The sequence below is a fragment of the Sminthopsis crassicaudata genome, chromosome 2, assembly GCF_048593235.1.
Source record: "Sminthopsis crassicaudata isolate SCR6 chromosome 2, ASM4859323v1, whole genome shotgun sequence".
Taxonomy (NCBI): Eukaryota; Metazoa; Chordata; class Mammalia; order Dasyuromorphia; family Dasyuridae; genus Sminthopsis; species Sminthopsis crassicaudata.
In genome coordinates, this window is record NC_133618.1 from 89,796,166 (window position 1) to 89,817,663 (window position 21,498).

A 21,498-nucleotide genomic window follows, 5' to 3' on the forward strand; every position below is an offset into this window, starting at 1 on the left:
CACGTTCCCTTCTCCTGGCCGATCTTGGGGTGGGGAGTCTTCCTGGCCTCTTTGCCTCCCAGCTGTTGGACCTGATCTATGAGGTAGCCGATGGAGTGGTTAGAGGGCCCCCTCAAGCCAGGAGCCACCTTGTGTGTGATCACCCCCTTTCTTCTATCCTCCAGACCACTGTGAAGCCTACAAATTGACAGGGAGTTTGCACAAGGGGGTTTGTCATAACCAACCCACACATAGCCCTTGTCCCTGGTGATGGGACGGGCCTAAGCGGGACCTCGAGGGCCAGGCTGCCAGATCCCAGCCCTATCTGGCAGCCTGGCCCATGCCGGGCGGGAGGATGAAGGCAGCAGGAGAGAGACTGCTTGGCCTTCTTTGGGGAGGGGATGTCGGATCACATGCAACAGCTAAATCCGGTAGTTATTGGAAGGAGGTGAAGAGGTTCTGAGGGCTAGAGGTGAGGGAGGGGGGCCTGGTGGGAGGGAAAGGCCAGAGGCAAGCCTGGCTCAGGAAGAGCCCCAGCTCTGGGACTCAGAGCCAGTGGGCTGGCAGCTGGGAAGGTTGCTGGGCTCTGGACCATAAGGGCACCAAAGGCCCCGAGGATCCTCGAGGCAACAGGAAGCCGCCATGCTGCCTGTGCAGGGGGATCACAGACTTGTGCTGTATGAGGACAGACGGGGGCCAAGTGTCTGCGCACCATGCTTTGCAAACACGGTCTCATTTGATCCTCATAGCTCTGTGACACAGGCGCCGATGCTCGTGAGTGTCTGAGACAGGAGGTGAACCCAGGATCCTAGTCTTCCCAAGCCTGCCACATCTCATAAAATGGGCGCCTCTGGCCATTGCCTCCGCCTCAAACCAGCCCCTCCTTGCCTCTCCCTGCAGAGCTTGCAGGAATCCTTAGACAACTCTCTCCATGTTTCAGGAGGGTTCGAGCATTTGGGTAGCCATGAGTGCAGAAAGGGGGGGGGTGTACATGCAAAGATGTGAAAGACTTGGTAAGCTATTAGGGGAGAGAGAATCTGCTCACTTCCTATTTTTATTCCCCTTCACTCACTCCTTTCCCTGGTTAGCCCCTTGCAATAGGAACTGGCTTCCTTCCCTGTGCTTTCATATCTGCCGTCCTGAGGGGGAGATCTGAAAATGCCTGGGGGGACGGCTCCAAGGGGCACCCTTGTTGAACATGCTGCCACTGAATGCCCCCAGCAGGCCGGACTGTGGGAGACTGGCTTCCTGCAGCCTGCCCGGGCTCCAGATTCAGAGCTTCCAGGCCTCCTGGGTGGGGCTTCTTGGAAGAGATGATTCATTTTTTAAAAGGGGAAAAATAAAGGAAAGAAAGTATAACTGCCCCAAGTTTCAGTCTCAGACTGGGCCAGGGTCAGGAAGGCCCCAGATAGAAAGTGCCAAATTAATTAAAAAGCAGGTCAACTCCCCTGCCTGCCTAGGAAGCCTCTGGAGGGAAGCAGGCCGACTTGCTGCCCTTCTGCCCGAGGCGGCCTTAAAAGTCACCGAAGGTGCCAGGCCAGGCCCCAGCCTCGGGCCAACCTGAAGGTGAGGTGCCCACCAGGGAGAGGTCTGGGCCCAAGGATAGGAGAGGTTTCTTCTCTGGCAGGGATTGACAGTCTCCTCTCTTTACATAGAATATCTCTGTGATGTACAGGGTCAGGCTTGGGACTGGGGTGGGAGTGATGAATTTTAGCCTTGACCCCTCCTGATCCTTTCTTCCTAGACCCTGAGGGGGAGGAGGAGTGGACCACCCTTAGGGCCTGCAGGATCTGGCCCTCCTTGTCTCCAGCCCTGCTCCAGGCTTGGGGCCTGCATTCCAAGACCCTCCAAAACTTGGTCCCTGGGGGCCCAGAGTGCCAAGGCCTTGCTGGGTTTGGGCAGGGCCCCCTGTAGCATCTGTGGTTTCACTTCCTGCCATCTCCTACCCCAGCCCAGGGTGTGGCTTCGTTTCTGTGGCTTTCTCCAGGAGGTGAGGGGGAGGGAACCAGAACCACAGCAGTGAGGGGCTGTAGCTGGGCCCCTGCTGCCCCTACACCAAGCAGATATTTCTCTCTCCCAGTTTTAAAATCCTTTGGTAGGAGGCTCATTGATATTTATTGACTTAAGTTGGGCTTTAGTCTTCGTAGATTTTGAATTAGAAGGAACTTCAGAGACCTGGTCCAACCTGAGTATTTACCAGAGAATCTCTTCTACTACATCTTTATTTTTTATTTTTTCATAATAATAGCTTTTCAGTTTTCAAAATACATGCGAAGATAGTCTTCAACATTCACACTTGCAAAACCTTGTGTTCCAAATTTTTCTCCCTCCTTCTGTATCTCCCCCTTCTCTAGGCATCAAGTAATCCAAAATGTTAAACATGTGCAATTCTTCTAAACATATTTCCACATTTTTTTAATCATGCTGCTCAGGAAAAATCAGATCAAAAAGGGGAAAAAAAGAGAAAACAAAAACAAGCAAACAACAACAAAAAATGTGAAAAATCCACATTCAGTCTCCCACAGTCCTCTTTCTGGAAGCAGATGGCTCTCTCCATTTCAAGTCTATTGGAATTGGCCTGAATTCTACATCTTTAACAAAGTCATTCAGCTTTCACATTGACTTAGTGAATGAGTCCTTTTAAAAAAAATTTTCAGTTAACAATTCTGTTTTTTCTTCCTTCTTTCCCCTTCCAGTTAAAAGAAAAAAGAAAATCCCTGTACTAAATATGTATGATCAAACAAAATAAATCCCTGCAATGGCCATGTCCAAATAGCCCTCTATACATTTTGTAAATAAAAAGTAGCACGCTTCCTTCTAGGCTCTCTGGTTATCGTAGTTATTCGTTACCTTTATCAGAGTTTGTTATGTTTTAAAATTTTTGTTGTTGTTTTTACAATGCTGCTGCTGCTATTATAGAAATGGTTCTCCTGGTTCTACTCACCCCATTCTTCATCAGTTCATTCAAGGCTTGCAGATTTCACTGAATTCATCTCTTTCATCATTTATCATGGAATATTAAAATTCCATTATTCACATACTTGTTCAATTAATGAGTATCCCCTTAGTTCTCATTTCTTTATTACTCTAGAAAGAACTGTTATATTTTTATACATATATATCCCTTTCCTCGATCCTAATAGTTGTAGTACTTCATCAAAGGATAAGCACAGTCTAGTTACTTTCTTTGGTAAGATTTTGAAAATTCTAGCATGGCTGGACTAATTCACAACTTCACCACCAGCGGATTAAGGCTCTTTCTGGGAACCCTAATTCACTGTTGAAAGGATTGTGTGAGAAAGTCTGTGTCTCTAACATCTACTCTTTGACTCTTCTCTGTGAAGGGTAGGATTATATTGTTTTTTTTGCTTGACCTGTCTTCAAATAGTTAAGGTTGCCTATTGTGTTCCTGCCCCTCCTTAAATCCCTCCTCCAAGCCACATTCTCAGGCTGATCCTTCTGTAGCAGGTCTTTTTTCAGTCTGCAACAAGTCTTTTTCAGTTCATCTGCTTTTCTTTTTCCCATGGCTCCTCTGTCTTGTACTTTTAAAACCAAACTTTTGAACCCAAATGTAATATAATGGATTTATTTATTCCTGTTAAATTTCTCTCAGATTCAGTCCAATGCTTTACCCAGCTAAGATCTGAACTGTGTTGCCCCAGGGTGTTGGATGTCCTTCCCAGCTTTGGGTCATCTGTAAGTTTGCTGAGTGTTTTTTATCTGAGTCTTTATGAATTCATTGATAAAGATGTTACATGATGGAATTCCAGGGGCAGATCCCCAAGCACTCCTCTAGAAATTTCTTTCTAAGTAGACATTGGACCAGTGATGATTGAGTCCTCTTTGAGTCGTCGTCATTCAGTCCCTTTGGAAACTACCTTGCTCTTATTGCCCTCTGTGCTTCTGGTCTGTCCTCTCTCTGTCAAAGGTACCTTGGCCTTTGTACTTGAGCCCAATGTTAACAAATGGAAGAAATGACTAACCCTGCCTAATTTGGACTCTGGCTCAAGAATTCCAAATTAATAATATGTCCCCTTCTGTTCTGCCTTTTTATTACTCAAAATTGCTGAATAGATGATTTCATGACCCTTTAAGAAAATAGGGAAGTCATTATTATTTGACAGATGAGGTTCAGCAGGCTCAAATCATTTATCCAAGCTCACAGAGTACTTGCTTCATGACTAGAATCCAGGCCTATTGATCTGGACTGGCAAGTACAAAGGCCAACTGGCTGGCAAAGTGAGTAGAGCCCAAGACTTGGAGTCTGAATCTTGCCTCAGACACTATGGGAAACTGGGAAAATTCCTTAACCTCTGTCAGCCTCAGTTTCCTCATCTGTAAAATAGGGGTGATAAAAGCACTGGAGAGGCTGTAAAGTTTAAATAATAGTTTGAATTCACATAGAGTACTTTGGAAACCTTAAGGGACTTTATAAATCGCTAGCTCTTATTAGCTAGCTTGTGGCTGCCTAGCCCGGGAAGGGGGGGACCAGCATTGCTTAGAGTGGCTCTCCTCGAAGCCAGAACAGCAGGAAGATGCCTTGGTTGCTCCCCGCCCTGGGGTTGAGCCACGCCATCCCCACTTGTTTTGTCACATTCCCAGTCCCCAGCACACGGCATTTGGTTTAAGGTCAGTCTTGCTTAAAGCAGTGCCCGATGGAAAGTCATCAAAGGGATCACAGGGATTGCCTTGCAGGGCACTTCATGGCCAGCTAGTTCAACTGCACACAAAAGGGAGGCCCCCTCGACCATCCCCAGCAGGTGACTGCCTGTCTCTGCCCAAAGACCTCCCGGAAGAGGGACGCCGTCCAGGGCAGAGCTTCAGATCCAACTCAGGTTCTGGTCTGGCTCTCTGGGGCCTCCCTGACACAACGCCCTGCGGATCCCTGGAGCCACAATCGCGCCTTCCTTCAGCCTGGCCTCCTGGACAGGTGGCCTTGACCATTCCTCTTGCTCTCCTGGACAGCATCTGACCTGGAACGTTGCCCCCCAGTGAAGATCATTTGGGTATCTGTGCTGGCTTTCCTTAAGTCCAGAGATTGGAAGCTTTTGTTTACAAAAGGATTCCCTGCAGGAGCTCCTTGGTGGGTTTAGAATAGGGGTTGGTTTAACCATCTCAGACGTGGCACTGTTTTTTAATGAAGGCTCATTGCACCTTCCTCCTCCCCTATCCACCCAAGCTGGGATCTTCACCGCCACCCCTCGGGCTTAGCTCCGGTGCTGACTGGTCTGCGACTCAACTGAAAAGAGCGCTGGCTTTATCATCGACTACCCATGTGAGCTTGAGCAAATTGTTCAGCTTCTCCAGGATTCTGGTTCCTCATCTCTTTGAGAGGGGACTTGGGTTAGATTGCCACCATTGTCCTTGAGCCTTTCTCTATTTGTCCTTTGTTCCTTATTGAAATATTTTCATTTAAAAAAAAAAAAAGGCATATGTGTGGTATGCTAGTTAACCCCTGCTCTCCAAAAAAAATCCAAAAAACTGCATGGGACATTTTAAGCTGCTTTATTAATATTTTCTCCATTGCTTAAGTCTTAACAAGCCATAAATAATAATTCGAGTCTCAGTTTGCTGGTTTCTGATGCTTGTACTGAAAGTAACAATTGGCTTGAGCTGGTATGAGCTGGCTCCAGCCCAGCCTTGTTTAAGTGTGTGGGTGTCTGATCTTCTTCCAGCCCCAGTTCCATGAGGTCATCCCTATCATTACATCTTCCATTTAAACTTTCTTCCCAACTTGGAGCAGTGGAAGGCTTTGGGGTGGCCCATGCTTCCAGCTCTGACCGTTTCTGGAGCATGACTCTCAGAGACACTGGGCTCCCTTCCTCACGGTCACTTCTTTCTTGTGCTGCTGCCATCTTGCGCCAGACCTCGGCCAGGATGTGCAGTGGACGCGGGCAGGTCTCCCTATCTCAGCTCTCTCCCAGGCTGTCTTCCCCTCAGATTTGCCTATGGTCTCTTCCCTCAGTCAGCTCCCCCGTTCCCTGCCTCCAGGACCAAACACCCAGCCCTCCGCTTGGCTTTGAGAGCCTCTTGCTCTGGCCCCTGCCGCCTTTGCAGGCCTCTCCTGCATGCTCGACGGTTCCTGGCATGCCTCCTTCCCGCTCTCTCTCCCGACACTGGGCCTTCTCCCTGGCTGTCCCCCGCTCCAGCCCTCCTTCGCAGGAAGCCTTTCCCGCTTCTCCCATCATTGAGGACCTTTTCATCCACCTTGTGACCCAGTTGGCTGAGCTCCTTGAGGCAGAGACCGCTGCCTTTCTTGTATCTCCAGCACTTTGCACAGTGCCAGGCACACAGTAGGTGCATAGGGAAGGTGGTTATCCGTGGCCCGCAGGCCTAAGGTGGCCAGGCCAGAGCGGTTCCTCCTCCCAGGGGAGGCCCCCCAGTAACACGGGGCCTCTGCCCGGGGTGAATTGCTGAGCGAGGGGAGTGAGGAGGGCTGGGCGGGAATCACTCTGCTGCTGCTCTCGCAGGCCTCTCCTTGGAACGCTTGCCCAACTCCATTGCCTGCCGAGCCCGACTCAGCGAGAGGGAAGAAGAAGCCATCTCCTGTTTTGAAAGGGCATCCTGGATCGCTCAGGTGTTTCTGCAAGAGCTGGAAAAGGTGAGACGGCGGTGGGATGTCCCCCTCCCCCATCGTCCATTGGCTCCCCTGGATAGTGGGGATCGCTGTAGGAGGGAGGGCAGCAGAGATTTCAAGTGTCTTAGACCCACTTCCCTGGGGCAGGGGCAGAGTGTCCCTAGGACATTCAGTGCTAGTGCTGGTGCTGCTTTGTAGACCTAGACCAGGTTCCTTTCTTTCCCAGGAGTCCAGACTAGAGTCCTATGGAGTTAACTTACCCATAGGGATAAAAATGAGGTGATTCCAGGGGATGCTGGGGGAGGAGGTGAACTAGGAAGCTCAATAAGGCGCCTTCCTGGAGAAGATCTCCTTGAACTTAGGAGCTTTCAAATCCCTGAAGAAGCCTGAGAGGCACACAAGGGTCAGTCAGCAGTTCTGGGTGCCTCCAGCGGGCCAGGCCCTGGGCCGAGGAACGAGCACAAAGAACAAACTGGCATCATGTGACTCCTTGGAGGCACTACAGGCATTTCCTTCTTTTACATAGAAAGGGATTGCCAGGTGTGTGGCCCATGCTTACAGTTCCTGGACACTGGGCTCCTGCTTCATGAGGGAAGGCCCCTGCCTGGCCTGGGGCTGACCCCCAAAAGCCCTTCTGCTTGCCCAGAGACTGGAGGGAAAGGGGAGGGGGTCTGGAGGAAGTGACAGTGGAGGCCAGCCTCCTAGACAAGCATATTGGGGAGAGTTGGCTAGGACAGTGTTAATCTTTTGGGTCCAGTTAAGAGTTTGTAGGGTCCATAAGTGTGGAAGTGCATCTTACTTGTTTTTGTTGTTCCGTCATCTCAGATCCATGTCATACAGCTAGTGTCTGAGGTCCAATTAGAACTCAGGCCTTCCTGATTCCAGGCCTTGTGCTAACTCTATGCCAGTATAATTTATTTCCTTGGTAATCCTATTTAGTGGATTTTATGCAGTTGGAAATATTTTGAGAAGGGGCCTAGAGCCCCGTGCTCAGTCAGTATTGACCTCTGGCTGGGCTGCCCGGAGCGGATAGAAGAGAGAGGAAGGAAGGAGGGAAGAAGAAGAAATCAGGCAGGAGCTCATGGAGGAGGCAATCTGGGAGCTACAGACTTCCAGAGATAGACAGGAGCTGCCCTACTAGGCTGGGTGGTGGGGTGAAGAATAGGGAGGAGGGCAGGAAAATAAGTGGTTTTTAAAACAAAAATGAAATAGAATTTCTTTGGTTTTGAGAATTTCACATAGGCTTCTAATAGTTACCGATGACTCCGTAAAAGTCGAAGGATGAGGGGCAGTGGTCTGTCCCTGTGCTCCAGATTGGTTGCTCCTAGAGGCCCAGAGTAGTCATCCTGTAGTCCTTTGACTAAAACTTTGTATGTGACTGTAAATTGTGTTTTCTTCTTCCCCTTCTTTTAGACCACAAATAATATCCATCAAAGGGGCCTGAAAAGCAACAACCCAACTCTGCCTGAATTTGAACTGACGTACTTCCTGGAAGCTGCCCTGCAGAGTGCCTATGTGGCCAACTTACGGAAGGGGTAGGTAATCAGCTGCTCTGTCCCCCTTGGGTGGGGTCTATGAGTTTCTTGGTGGAGGTTTCTTTCTTTCTTTTTTTTTAATTTCAGTAGTATTTTATTTTTCTAATTACATCTAAAAATGATTTCCAGTATTCATTTTTATAAGATTTTGAGTTCCAAATTTTTTTTTCCTTCCCTTCTTTATTCCTCTCTCCCAAACAGCAGGTAATCTGATAGAGAGAATACATGTACAATCGTTTTAAATATATTTCCATATTAGTCATGTTGCAAAAGAAAAATCACAACAAAAAGGGGAAATCACAAAAACAAACAAACAAACAAAAAGGTGAAAATAGTATATCAGCATTCTGTCTCTAGTTCTCTCTTTGGAGGTGGATGGTATTTTCCACCCTGAGTCTGTTGGAATTGTCTTGGAACACTATATTGTTGAGGAGAGAGCCAAGTCCTTTCACAGTTAACCATCACATAATCTTTTTACTGTGTACGTTATTTTCTTGGTTTTCCTCACTGTACTCAGCATCAATTCATGCAGTCTTTCCAGGTCTTTCTGAAATTATCATTCCTTACAGAACAAAAATATTCCATTACATTCTTATACTACAACTCATTCAGCCATGGGCATCCACTCAGCTTCTAGTTCCTCACCTCCACAAAAAGAGCTCCTGCAAATATTTTTGCAATGATGTGGGTCCTTTTGCCTCCTTTAGGATCTCTTCGAGATATAGACCCAGTAGTGATATTGTAGGATCAAAGGGGATGACAGTTTGATAGCCCTTTGGGCATAGTTCCAAACTGCTCCCCAGAATGGTTGGATCCACAACTTGAGTGGAGGTGTCTTTACCTTTTCAAGCATGATGCTGCTTCTTTTTTTTTTTTTTTTTTTTTTTTTTTTTTTTTTGAGGCTGGGGTTAAGTGACTTGCCCAGGGTCACACAGCTAGGAAGTGTTAAGTATCTGACACCAGATTTGAACTTGGGTCCTCCTGAATTCAGGGCTGGTGCTCTATCCACTGTGCCACCTAACTGCCCCCTAGCATGATGCTTCTTAATAAAGGTATTCTGTCACTCTCCTCCCCTCCACCCCTCAACCCTCAACCCCATGCACTGTGCTGAGGAGTAGGGAAACAAATACAAAGAATGAAAGGAAATAAGCATTTATTAAATGCCTTCTGTATGCCAGGTGCTGGGCTAAACTTGTTGTGAAGGTCCCGGCTAGCTCCTCTGAAGGGCTCAGAGTAAGTCCTTGTCAGGATAAGCAAAAGTCCTTGCCCCACGTTGGGGGCCAATATGTAAAGTTCTGTTGTCTCCAGAAACTGCTGATCGCTCTCTGGGAGGAGATCTGCTGTCTTAAGTCAATCTCTCAGCCAGATTCTTCTTCCTGTAGAGAGCCACCAACTCTGACCTAGAGTAGAGACTCCTCCCTTGTTCTATGTAGCTTCTTTTATCCTCCCAGAGAATGGGTGTGGAATAACTCATGGGCTTCTGGGGAAAAATTCCTCAACCAATGAAGTTGCTCCTCTTAAACATGCAAGCTCCTCCCCAAAAGTTCAAAGGGGTAAAACTGCCCTTAAAGGCCAGAACTAGAGAATTGTAAAGTACCGACTTAGTGCTTAGTAAGAACCTAACAACTTGTTATTGTTGTTTCATTTGGTTGCTAGAACCTGTTGACAGAAGGTAAACTGAAACAGGCAGAGGTTAGAGTGATGGACTTGGAGTCAAGAAAACTCTTCAGTACTTACTATTGTCTAACTCTGAAGCAAGTATGGGAGGTCAGAATTGAACTGGAGCCTTGTGGATTCCAGATCCATTGCTCCCTAAGTAATATTCATTTTAAGAATGAAATAATCCCTACTCTCAAAGAACTTACCTTCTACAATAACTTTAAACATACATACAGCATAAACACAAGTAGAATTAATTACAAAGTATTTAGAAACAAGGTAGTTTGGGAGGAGAGGGGAATTCTCAGTGGGAGAGGATCAGGAAAGACTTCATGTAAAATAAAGGAGTCTCCCTTAAGAGACTCGAAATAGATTTTGGGAGTGGGGGGGAAACAAAGTATAGGATATCCATGAATTTAATTTTTTTTAATTTTAAAAAGAACTTTCAATATAATTAATTTCTCTTGTAATCCTATGTATTTTATGCAGTTAAAAACACCAGTCTGAGGCAGGGGTCCATAGTCTTCACCTGCCTGTGAAGCAAATGGTCAGTTCATGATACACAAAAAAATTTGTGCTTAAAACTGAGCAAGTCTTTGAGGTGGAGGAGGTAAAGAGTTAGGAAGCACTTTCTAGGTTTGGGGATGCCCAGAGATACAGGGTACTGGTGAAAAGAGCAGAGAAAATGTAGGAAGAGAGGGCAGTGCCCAGTGAGCCTGGGAAGGGAGATTGGGGCTAGATTTCAAAAACCTAAGCATAGAGATTCTAGAGGCAGTATGAGAAGACTTGTGCTAAAGAAAGTCGTGTTGGCAGCAAGCTGTAGGGTGAGATGAGGGAGGGAGAACACTTAGGAGGCAGTTTGCAGTAGTCCAGACCAGAAGTAAGCAGGGCCTGTGTTGCTGGAGGGAAAGGGTCAGGTTTAAGAGATTTGGAGATGGATTTTGCAAGAATCAGGACCGAATGGAATTAGTCCTTTGAGAAAGTGTGAGGAATTGAGGAAAAGGAGGATGGGAAGGATTCTGGAAGAAATAGTCACTTATGGAAGTGGGGGTAAGGGGATAGGAGAGAAGCATCTGGTTTGGATGCATTACATTTGAGACGTCCAGTTTTAAATGTCTGATGGGCAGTTAATGACGGGAGACTTGCAGGTCTGGGGATTGCAGGTCAGGGGCAGGAGGGAGTGCAGCACTCTGGCTGGAGCAGAGATTGCAGTGATGGACAACTTTTCAAGCCAGAGTCCGGGCAGCCCCGATTCCCCGCCAGCCCTGCTCCCCCCCACAACTTCCTTTGAACCTCTGGGAAATGGCTTTTAAGATCTATGCAAGAGGCTAAAGGATAAAGGGCAGGACCAGAAGTAATAATGCAGGCAAGGCACAAAGAGGCCAATTTCAGCTTGAAGTAGGTGGGGAAAGCACCTTCCAGATGGAGCTGTTTGAAAGAGGCACGTGGTACTTGCCCAGAGTGTGGGTTCTCTCTCCCTGGAGACCTTCAAAGGCCACGTGAGAGAGGGATCCCTTTCAGGAGCAGATTGGACCAGATAGTGAAATTTCTTTTCAGCTCTTTAATGATCAGATTAAGAGAGATGAGTTATATTTTGCTTCGCCCCAGAGACTAGAAGTAGAGGCAAATGATGCAAAGAGGCTGATTTCTTTAAGCTCAGAATAAAGAAAATGTCAGTCAGAGCTGTGCAAAGATCTGCAAGGAGAGCATCCCCCTGTCTATTAGGGGTATGAAATTGGAAGTGGAAGAGACTGAAGTGCCTATTTGAGATAAGGGTTATACCAGATAGGGCTAAAATTGCTTTGGATTGTGGATATATTCTGTATTTCCCACTATGAATGCTGAGCTTAATGGAGGGGTATGCCTGGTCAGGGGTCGAGAGGCAGAGGGTTTGAGTTCTGACTGTGCTGTATATTAGCTGGGCAGCATCTTTCCACCTCTCTGAGGCTGTTTTCATAAAGTAGGACTTTTATGTGTGGACTACTTTTCTCAGATGGTTGAAAAGTTGTGATCAAATAAGTAATTCATAAAGCTCTGTGTGAATGTTGGGCTTTAAAAATATAATAATTCAAATAAAACACATACACACATACACACAGAGCTGGAATGGCCTTGAGAGGGACATTTAGTTCAGGAGTTTTAACTAGGGATCTGTGGATTGATTGGGTTCCTTTGTAATCCTTACATATTTAACACTTTTAAAAACATTTCTCTTAGAAGGTGCCAATGGGCTTCACCAAACTGTCAGAGGGATGCATGACACAGGTTCAGAATCCCTGATCAAATTTGCTCTTCTCATTTTAAAGATGAGAAAATTTGGACCCAGAGCAATATAGAATGACTTGCTCAGAAGGGTAGTGAGTGGCAGACCTGCCACAAGCCCTTATTTCCCAATAGGCCTGCTGCTGCTCTTAAGCTGGACTGTTCATTTTAGGCCCCCAAGGGAAGGGGAGAGAATCTAGAAAAATCTCATTCTTTTGCTAGGCTCAGAGCCATTGGCCTCCTTTTTTTCCCTCTCACAGGATTTTTGATACTTGGAGGTCAGGTGATTGCTAAACTTTGCTAGGTAAGCACAAGTGACTTGTTTACCTCAAGTAAAGCACCAGCTTTGGGGTGAGCCCTGGGGGCTAAAACTACTTTTTTTCTACTTGGTTTTTGAAAAATAAATGAACAATTTTTGAGAGGAGGGAAGTTTCCCAACCACAGCAAATTCCTACTTCTTCCCTCCCAAAACAGTCGTAGCTCTTAGGCCTCAAAAGTCTGCCTGTTTGCAGCACAGGGGCCTATTTTAGTAAGGGGGCAGCCATCCTTACCTCCATTTCTGACAGATGAAGGCATTGAAGCCAAGGGGCTTTTAGTGAATTCAGTGCTGGAAGGAGAGGTAGTGTGGTGCTGGGGGAAAAGTGAGAGTGGAGGACCTGGGCTCCAGTTGTGTCTCTTTGAGTAGTGGGATGAAGTTGGGCATCCTCGGGGTTCCGGGGGCCCTTGGAGCTCTGGCTCTGTGGCTAGATGAAGGGGAAGTGGCCGTCTAGACAGGAGCCCACAGAACAGCAGGAGTTTGACTAGCCTTTGTGTAGGGAGTTGTGGCTGGCTCCTTGGATCAGCTTCCTATGTACCTTGGGACCTGGGCCTGGGACAAGCCCTAGGGATACAGAGAAAGGTAAAAGATAAAGCTACAGGTGACTGAAAAGATATTGGTGCCTTGTAGTGGGAGGGAGCGAGGAGGAAGGGAAGTTGGTGGTGGAGGTGTCTGAGAGGAGCCTTGAAGATAGCAGAGGTGAGAGCTGGATAAGTGGGGCTGAGAATTGAAGTCATGGATGCTGATGAGAGCACCAGATAGAGAAGAGGGTCTAGGAGCCAGCCCTGGGGGACCCCTGGTCTGGATGAGGAGCCAGTCAGGGAGGCAGCCCGCTCACACAGGTAGAAGGAGTTCCGCGGGGGAGAGGGATCAGCAGGACTGTAGGCTGCACAGAAGTCAAGACAGGGAAGGACTGAGAAAAGGCCCTTGGACTTGGCAGCTAAGTCACTTGGCAGCATGGGTCAAAGGATGAGGCTGGAAGCTGGATTGGAGAGAGTTGGAGAAGAAAGTAATTGGGGCCTGTGCTGTAGACAGCCTTCTCCAGGTCCAGGCTCCCAGGGGGAGGAGAGATCTGGGAGGGTGACTGGGGTATGGAAGGGGTGGGGGGGAACTGGATCTCGTCAGGGGGCACTTCTCAGCCTGGAGAGGAGGGAGCATGCTGAGGGCCTCTGCCAGAATGCCTCAGCCCTCTGCTAACCTGCCATTGCAGAGGCATTCACAGCCAGGGTGCCCACTCCTCTCCAGCTGGTGGGTTTGTACCTTGTTCCCCATAATTCTGGGGTGACTTGCCCCCATTTGTCAGCCCCCAAGGTCTGTGGGCACTAGCATGTAGGGCAATGAGTTATTGCTTCGATTTGTGACTCTTGGGGTGTCCTGGCCTCCCTGGGCCAAAGGAGGTATGGACTGGCCTGCCTCTGTGGATCCCCTCCGGCGCGAGGTCTACTTCTGTGAGAGAGCCGGCGGCCTCTCACCGACCTCGCCGCCGCTGGTGACCGCCCAGAGAGAAATGTGGTTTCCACACACTTTGGGTGCTGCTCATCACATAAATGTCAGCTTTTATCATCAGTAACAGTAGCAAGTTTTTGAGTCTTTTAAGCAGTTAGCTTTTTGGTAAGTAGTTCAGATATAATCTCCATATTTCACAGGAGGAGGCTAAGCTCCAGGAGTTAAGTGACTTATCCAGAGCTCTGGAAATCTCAAGTGTCAGAGCAGGATGTGAGCCCAGGCTTCTGGCTTACATCCATCCAGCACCTTGGGCCCGTCCTGGTGTGCCTCCCGTGGACCTGTGCAGGGGCCTCTGGGGTGGCCAGATACCCGTGGGCCGGCCCCTTCCCAGAACAACGTGTAAACGTCCGTAGGAAATACAGTTGTCAAAATATGAAAGAAACATGAGCACAGGTTCAGAACTTGTGGCTAATATTCTGTACTCTAGGGGAGGAGAGTGCTCCGGGTTCATGTTCAGCTTGTGACAAGTGCTCGTTTCTGAGAGCCCTCAGCATTACACTGATGGGGTGATGGGGAGAGCAGGGGTTAGCCCCCGGGATTCAGGAGGAAAGATCCCACATTTTCTTAGTTGCTCTTTTCCTTTTAATTAGAGATTTTTAGGCCTTTGCGATAGGATAGTAATAGCTAGTTTTTCTAGAATAAAGAAGATATGGAAACAATTCATCCTTTATCTTCAGGGCTGCCTCAGTCATTTCTCCTCCCGAAACCTTTGTTCAGAGACGGGAGCCTCAGTTCCCAGGAACTCGGGGTGATTACTCAACCCCTTGTGAAACCGGTCCGTTCACTTCCTGTGACTGGGACCAGGCCTGCTAGGGGATGTGGGGCGGGAGCTCCGGGGGTCCTGGGGCTCCACGGGAACTTCCTGGCTCGGCAGCTCTTTCCTGTTCACCGTGTTCCCAGGCCTGTGCTCTAGGCACGTCCGGGGCGCAAGAGCGCGTGACCCAGGCCCCGGCCAGGGAGGGGTGAGCCGTGTCCACAGAATTACTGAATGGAGTGTGACTAAAGGCGCAGACCTTTCTGGCTCTCCTCTATGGCTCTTTAGTTTCCCCCGAAAATACGGGAGCTTGTGGGGCCCGATCCCAGCGCCCCGAGGAGAGTTTCCCACAGACCTCCGGGACACGGGGGTATCCCGGGGCCTCCCAGACGGGGGCTGCTTGTTGTACCCGAAGGCCGCTGTGACCGCACCCCTTTGGCGGCGGCCAGAGTAGAACTGCCGGACACATACTGGGGGAGCCGACACAAGGTCCGTTTGAAGCTACTAAGAACACGCTCACGGCCCCCCCTTGGAAGCTCAGTAGTAGGGCCCCGGTTCATCTCAGCGATGCCCCCTCGTTTCTACCTCTCAGAGCCCCGGACCTCGCCCGCCATGTTACCCTTTATAGCCCCGCCCTCAGAAGAAGAGCCTCTAGTCCTGGCTTTTCCTAGGGCCCAAAGGGTAAAAGCGGCTGTCAGGGCTCAGGTAAATTCTCGGAGCACCAGGGATTGGGAGCAGTCTCCCAGCCATAGGCTCCAGAGCGTGGGCCCGAGCCCCGGGGCAAAGGCCAGGCAGCCGCCCAGCTGGTGGGGGCGCTGCGCTTGTGGCCGGGGTCTGAGGATACGGGAAAGCCCAGATGGGCCGAGGACAGGCCTTATGCGCAGCTGCCGCAAGGGGGCAGCCGCGGCCCTCCGGTGCAGTGAATGGGCGGCGGGAGCATCCTTTGGATGCTTTGGGGAGATGTGGAGGAGGGCTGAGCCGCGGGGGCTGATGGCTGGGAGAGCTGGAGGGAAGGGGGCGGGAAGTGGATGCCAGGTCTGGGAAGGCGGGCCGGGCCTTGGAACTGCCGGTGGGCGTGCCCGGGAGGACCGGCAGTTTCCTCGTGGGGCTTGGGCGGGTCCTGCCCTCCCCTCCCCTCCCCCCCTCTCCCTGGAACTCCCCCAGGCTGACTGGTTTTCTTCTCAGGGAGAGTGGGCGGCAGCCTTTGCCGGCCTCCTTTTTCTCCCCCTCCCCCATCTGTCACTGTGCTGCTCCGAGCCTCTTCTCAGTGCCGCGGGCTGTGGCGCTGCCGTGGAGAGGCGTTTGTGCGTTAGGTGGCCGCGCGTTTGACGCCCGCCGCTGCCCTGGGCCCGTTGCGGGGTGAAGTGTTAGGGAGGAGGATGGTCTGGTTGTAGCTGGGACCTGAGGCCTAGGCCGCAGACCGGGCAGAGGCGGGGGAGGCAGGGTGTGAGTCTGGCCTTCTCCCGGGCCAGCGCCGCCTCCTGGTGGGGTTGTGCTCTCTACATTTCTTTTCCAATTAGAAATGTGTGTTCGGTATTTTATGGTCCCCCTTATCTGTGAGCTTCTTCTCCCCCCCCCATGTTGAGGGTTCGTACAGATCGCGGACGGAGAGCGGTCGGGCCTAGAACTCCCGGGCTCGAGACTGCTTCTGACACAGGCTCTTTAGGCCCTGCACTGCCGCCTGACACAGGCGGCCTTAACCCGCTTTGTGTCGGGGAAACCTGGGGGGGCCTCCTCAGAATGGAATCAAAGGAATGTACCGGAACCAAACATGCCCCTGCTAAGAAGCCTGCATAAGTTGCAGAGAAACTGGCGGCCGGCATTGAGGGGCGAGGGGTGGGGGGGTGGGGGGTCTGCCTCTGGGAATTCCCCGAACCAGTAAAGTCCCAGACCCTGCATTGTCCCTGCGGTAACGTTTTCTCTAAGTGGAGCGGTCCGGGAGCCGCAGCCTCCGCTTCAGTTCAGAGATCCCCACAAGGGCAGCCGGGGGCTAATTCCCCAGTTCCCTTCGTTGTCTCCTTCAAAGTCCTGTCTCCTTCCTGGGCCCGGTTACTTTCTGGAGGCCTTCTGCAGTCCTGGAGCTGCAGTCCTGGAGCTCGGGCCTCTGAATCTCTGACTCCACAGGTTTGTGCCGCAGCCGCAGCCCCCAGCCCTGAGAGCGCCTCCTTGTGTGTCCCACACTGCATACACCATCGCTCTGTCACTGGAACCACTATCGTGGTAGGATTAAATCAGTGCCACACTAGACGTCACTCTGTCTCCTCAGTTCCCGCAGTACCCTGTTTCGAGTTCTGGCCCAGAACACCTAGAGCCCTTTTATTTCTGAACAGAAATACCCTCAACTCCGCCCTTCCTCTTACTCTCTCTGCTCCTGAATCCAGCGTCTTTGTTTAAAGGGGAAAAAGCATTTCTCAGTCCCACGTTTACTTTCATAGATACGGGGGAGGGGAACCTGAGGGGAGGAAGCCTCCAGAAAGAAAGGCGCTCCTGCGGGAGAGTGGGAATGTGGGTCCAGGCTCTCCAGCTAAGCTGGGGCACGGTGGGGAGGTGGGGGGAGGAGCAAACCGGCATTCTGGAGAAGAGACAGCTGGCTTGGCCGTGGCGGCCCCTGCTCCCCAGCACTAAACCAGCCAGTCTTTATGTTCTGGACGTGCTGCCGCAGGGAGGGGGGTTGGGAAGAATGGGAACCCCCAGCTTCGGCCCTTATCTCCCTGGCTCCCCCGCGTAGCTCCTCTCGCCTTCTCACAGCTCACCATCAGTATTGATTCAGCATCCACTCTCAAGTTCAGTGGCTTCCTTCCGCACCGTGACTGTTGCCTCCTTCCCCGGGTAAAGACAAAGGGAAAGGAGCTTCTTGGACTTTCCATGATGTCCTAGGCCTGAGCCCTCCTTTCTGGAGAGCAGGTTTGGTGCTCTGTGGAAAGATGCGTGAGACAAAGGATCAAGCTTGAATTAACCATGGATCCTGTATCCACTGTCCACTCATTGCGCGTCCATTCAGTGTTCTCTGTGAGTCCAGCCTTAGGGGTCTGTCCCTTGAAATTCTTACTGAGCTTTTCTTTCACCCGAGTAATTCTAATTCTCCGAAGGTTTTTCTTTTTCCCCCTCAGCCCTACAGCATATTGATAGAGCATTCTGTTGAGCTTAGTGCCTAAATGGAATCCATCTTATATACCTAGTTTAAAATAAATGAGTAAACAATGATTCTTTACCATGCTCTAAACCCCGCGTAAGTGCCAGTGTTTCTTTCTGTAGCTCCGCAGAGCTGACAAAGCCTTGTATGTCTATTCTCATTTGCTTCTCATAAGATACTATTTTTGGGGGGAAAACCGAGGGTTAGAGAAATTAAGTAACTTGCTTCTTTTCTCCTGACTCCCAAGTCTGCCACTCTTTTCTGATGCAGGAAGCCTCTCACATCTTCATTGCTTCTTTTCTTCCCAGCTTCACCCGAAGTCCTTGTGGACAGCTGTCATGTCCCAGCAGGACCTATCTAGACTGGACTTTAAGGATGCTTCTGAGAACAGATTTTTAGTTGGAGTCCCAAGGAAGGCAGGAGATGTTTATTAAGTGCTTAACTACGTGCGGGGCATTGTGTTGGGAATACAAATAGAAGCAAAAAAGGCATTCTCGGGCCTCAAGGAGCTTATACTCTAAAGCAAAGCTTCTTAAACTGGGTCCTCACTCCACATGAGGTCATATAATTCGATGTGAAGTTCACAAAACTATGATTTTTTTTCTACCAATGTTTGATTTATATAGAAAATGTACCTAGGGTATTGAGTAGAAAAAGTTTAAGAAACCCTGTTCTAAAGGAGGAAAACAACACACACAAAAAGAACTGAAAAGAAAGGGAAGGTGGCAGACAGAAGGAGAGATTGCCCATGCGGGGGCACAGTGTCAAAGTCAGGACCAAGGCTGATAGGAGCGAGGGTCGCATGGGCCACTTCCCAAATGGTGCCTCTAAGAGACAGCATGGATAAAAGCACTGTGCCAGCTTGAGAAAGCTACAGGCCTGAGAGGAGGCCTCGGGCCCTGAGGGAAGTTCCAGGAGGAAACAGTAACAAAACATGGGTATGGAGATATGTGGGTCATTTCAGGATGGCAGGGGAGGGAAATTTCTCCAAAGTCAAAGACCTGCTCTTTTTTCCATTTCTGGCCCAAATCTAAAGCCAGAAATAGCCTCCCTTTGATGAGTAGCTTGGTCCCTGGTCTTCCATTTTCCAGGACCCTACCTCCCCTATCTCTAAGATTAGATGGTAATGTCTCTTCTGCCTAACTCCTGTGAATGTAATGAGGAGTCGGGGAAATAATCAAGCGAAGGCTCCCCCAGAAAGGTGATCTTCATGGTGTAGAATGGGGTCCAGGAGGCCTTGGATTTCCCCAGGAGAGGTGAAGGCCCCCAGAGCAAACCTTCCCAGCAGCATCCTTGGGCTAGTCAAGTTTCTCTTGGGAACCGTGAGGGCTGAGCAGCTCGGCTCAGAAAGGTGGGAGAGAGAGCACAGAAATCTTTGCAGCTCGGCTTCTCCCTGGGCATTCCAAAGCTGGGGCAGCTCCAAGGAGAGCGAGCTCGGGGAAATGCCATTTCCTAGAGGGGCTGATGGAGAGAAGCAGTGGTCACAAAAATTCACTGATCCTTTCAGTGCAGAACTAGTTACTCCTGGGCATTACCTCTGCAGCCTTTATACTGATTTGTTATTTTTTATTTAATTCAACAAGCATTCCCTAAAAGCCAGCTACCCAGTTTCTTGAGGGCAGCAAGGTGGTGAGATATTTATGGGACTCTGGGCACGGACTGAAAGACCTGCAGCCAAATCCCCCTTCTACCTGTGTGACTCTGGGCGTTTCACTTAATGTTGGTTTGCCTCCGTTTCTTCCACTGTAGAATGGGGATAATAATAGTACCTACCTCCCAGAGGTGTTGTGTGGATCTTAAAGGAAATCATCATTGTAAAGTGATGCCTGGTACACAGTAGACACTGTTTAAATAGTCCCTTCCCCTTCCTTGCTTTGTACAAAGCATTATTTAAGCCTCAGGGAGGCAGAGACAAACTTCTATTCTGCTGGGGTTTAGGGGTGCCTCCCATTTTGAACCATTCAGCATAGGTTTATGGAAACTCATCAGAGGTAATAATTTACAGAAGGAGCCACTCTGGGCTTCTAGCACCTTAAAAATAGAAGTCAGTTTTCAGTCAGCTTTTCAATAATCGCCCTCCTGCACAGGAGTGGGGCTCACCTGGGTGCATGGTGAGCCCATAGAAGGAGAGGGCCTTGTCAGTGGGCCTTGAGGGCAGTGGCTCCTCCCCAGAGAAAGACCTGGCCCTTCAGTGTTCAGGTTCTCTTGGGCTTTCTGATCTCTCTGAGAGCAGCAGCTTGGATAAACCCACAAGTTGTTTCTGTGTAGTTACAGAATGGAAGCACTTGTGCACACTCTTCTATATTGGCTTTTCTCTTTATAGTTTCATTGGGTAGTGAAAAGGAAATGACGTTTTGGGGAAATTTAGATGGAAGAACAGAGAGAGAATGATTATGAAAATGAATGAGCCTCTTCTTGGAAGAATGTTTTTTTTTTAAAAAGTACAAAATTCAGTTTATGGGCTTAAAAAGGAGGCCAAGTATATTTTAACATATCAAAGTATCTTTAAAATATCTAGTAAGGAAATCTACCTAAAGCACCATCTCAAAGTGCTAAAAGAATGAATTATTATTATTCTGAGATAAGTATTGTACATAATCACTTAAGGTAGGTTACAAATACTATACTCATTATGTAGTCAAGAAAAGGCCTTGCCCCTTGGACAGCTATTTTTGGGCTGGCCCAGGCTCAGATCTCCTTCCCCTAGCCTCTTTCTACTTACTGTGTTACATAGCAGGTCTGTACTGCATGAGCGTGGAGGTCAGGAGGCTCATTCTGTTGGCTCCAGCTTTATGATCATTTGACTTTGCTCTTCTAGCCTTGATATCATTCCTGTTCCCAGGGCAACCCATTTCCTTTCCCTTATCCTTCCTTTCCTTCCTTCTTTAGCCTGGGAGTCTTTGATAGAGGATTCTTCTCTCCCTAACCTGTCAGTGACCATACTTTTCCCTTAATCTGAACCTGTGCTATGATTCAATGGCTTCCAGGGAGTGTCCTGAGATAACATGGGGGTCTCGCAGAAAGCTCAGAGCAGCTCAGTCTTAGATTCATTCTCAGGGGCTGTAGACATTTTGTGCTTCTGCGGGGGCTGCCTTACCTGGCTCATATGTACTCTTTTAATTTTATTAATGCATCTTGGTTTTTATTACATGACTACTTGCCAGTTAACCACCTTATGTTCTCTCTTATACTTAAAAAAATCCACCACAAAACAGTTATGAAAAACTGATATCTGAGTAAGAGTAGGTAGCATTTTGTACCCCCATCTCTCAATAGTGAGGAGAAAGGTATTCCAACATCACTTGGAATTAATGTGGATCATTATATTTAATTTTTTAGTGTCTTCATATTATTCATTATATCATTTATATGTGTCATCTTGTATATTGTTCTCCCGGTTTTATTTCTTCCTTATTTTTCAGTTCATGCAAGTCTTCCTGTGCCTTTCTGAATTCCTTATGGTGGATTAATTTTCCTTTACCTTAATATATCAAATTTATGCAGACTTTTCCCATATATATACATATATATCATTATATTCAGTATACTATTAATGTGTTTGACATTAATGTCAGAACATGCTGCTTTGAAAATTTTGTTATCCACATAACTGTCTCTCTTTGAAGTGGGAAGAGACTTGTGCCTGGGTGACTAGTCAGAAGGCTCTCGCAGTAGTCCTGGCCCAGGCTGATGGGAGCCTGAGTCCTGCTGACAACTGCCAGAGTTGAAGGGGGGATGTTATAAAGGTAGAGTGGCCAGGAGGAGGAGAACCAGGAG

At 48.8% G+C, this 21,498-nt stretch overlaps 1 protein-coding gene across 1 annotated transcript in view; it reads left to right on the forward strand.

Annotated features, from left to right (window-relative positions):
• TTC7A (tetratricopeptide repeat domain 7A) overlaps window positions 1-21,498 on the forward strand; it is a 169,166-nt gene that overhangs the window by 37,343 nt on the left and 110,325 nt on the right. Inside the window, exons 4-5 of the mRNA XM_074286770.1 lie at window positions 6,450-6,580; window positions 7,970-8,091. Of these exons, the coding sequence (XP_074142871.1) occupies window positions 6,450-6,580; window positions 7,970-8,091 (253 nt within the window). The remainder of the gene's footprint in view (window positions 1-6,449; window positions 6,581-7,969; window positions 8,092-21,498) is intronic.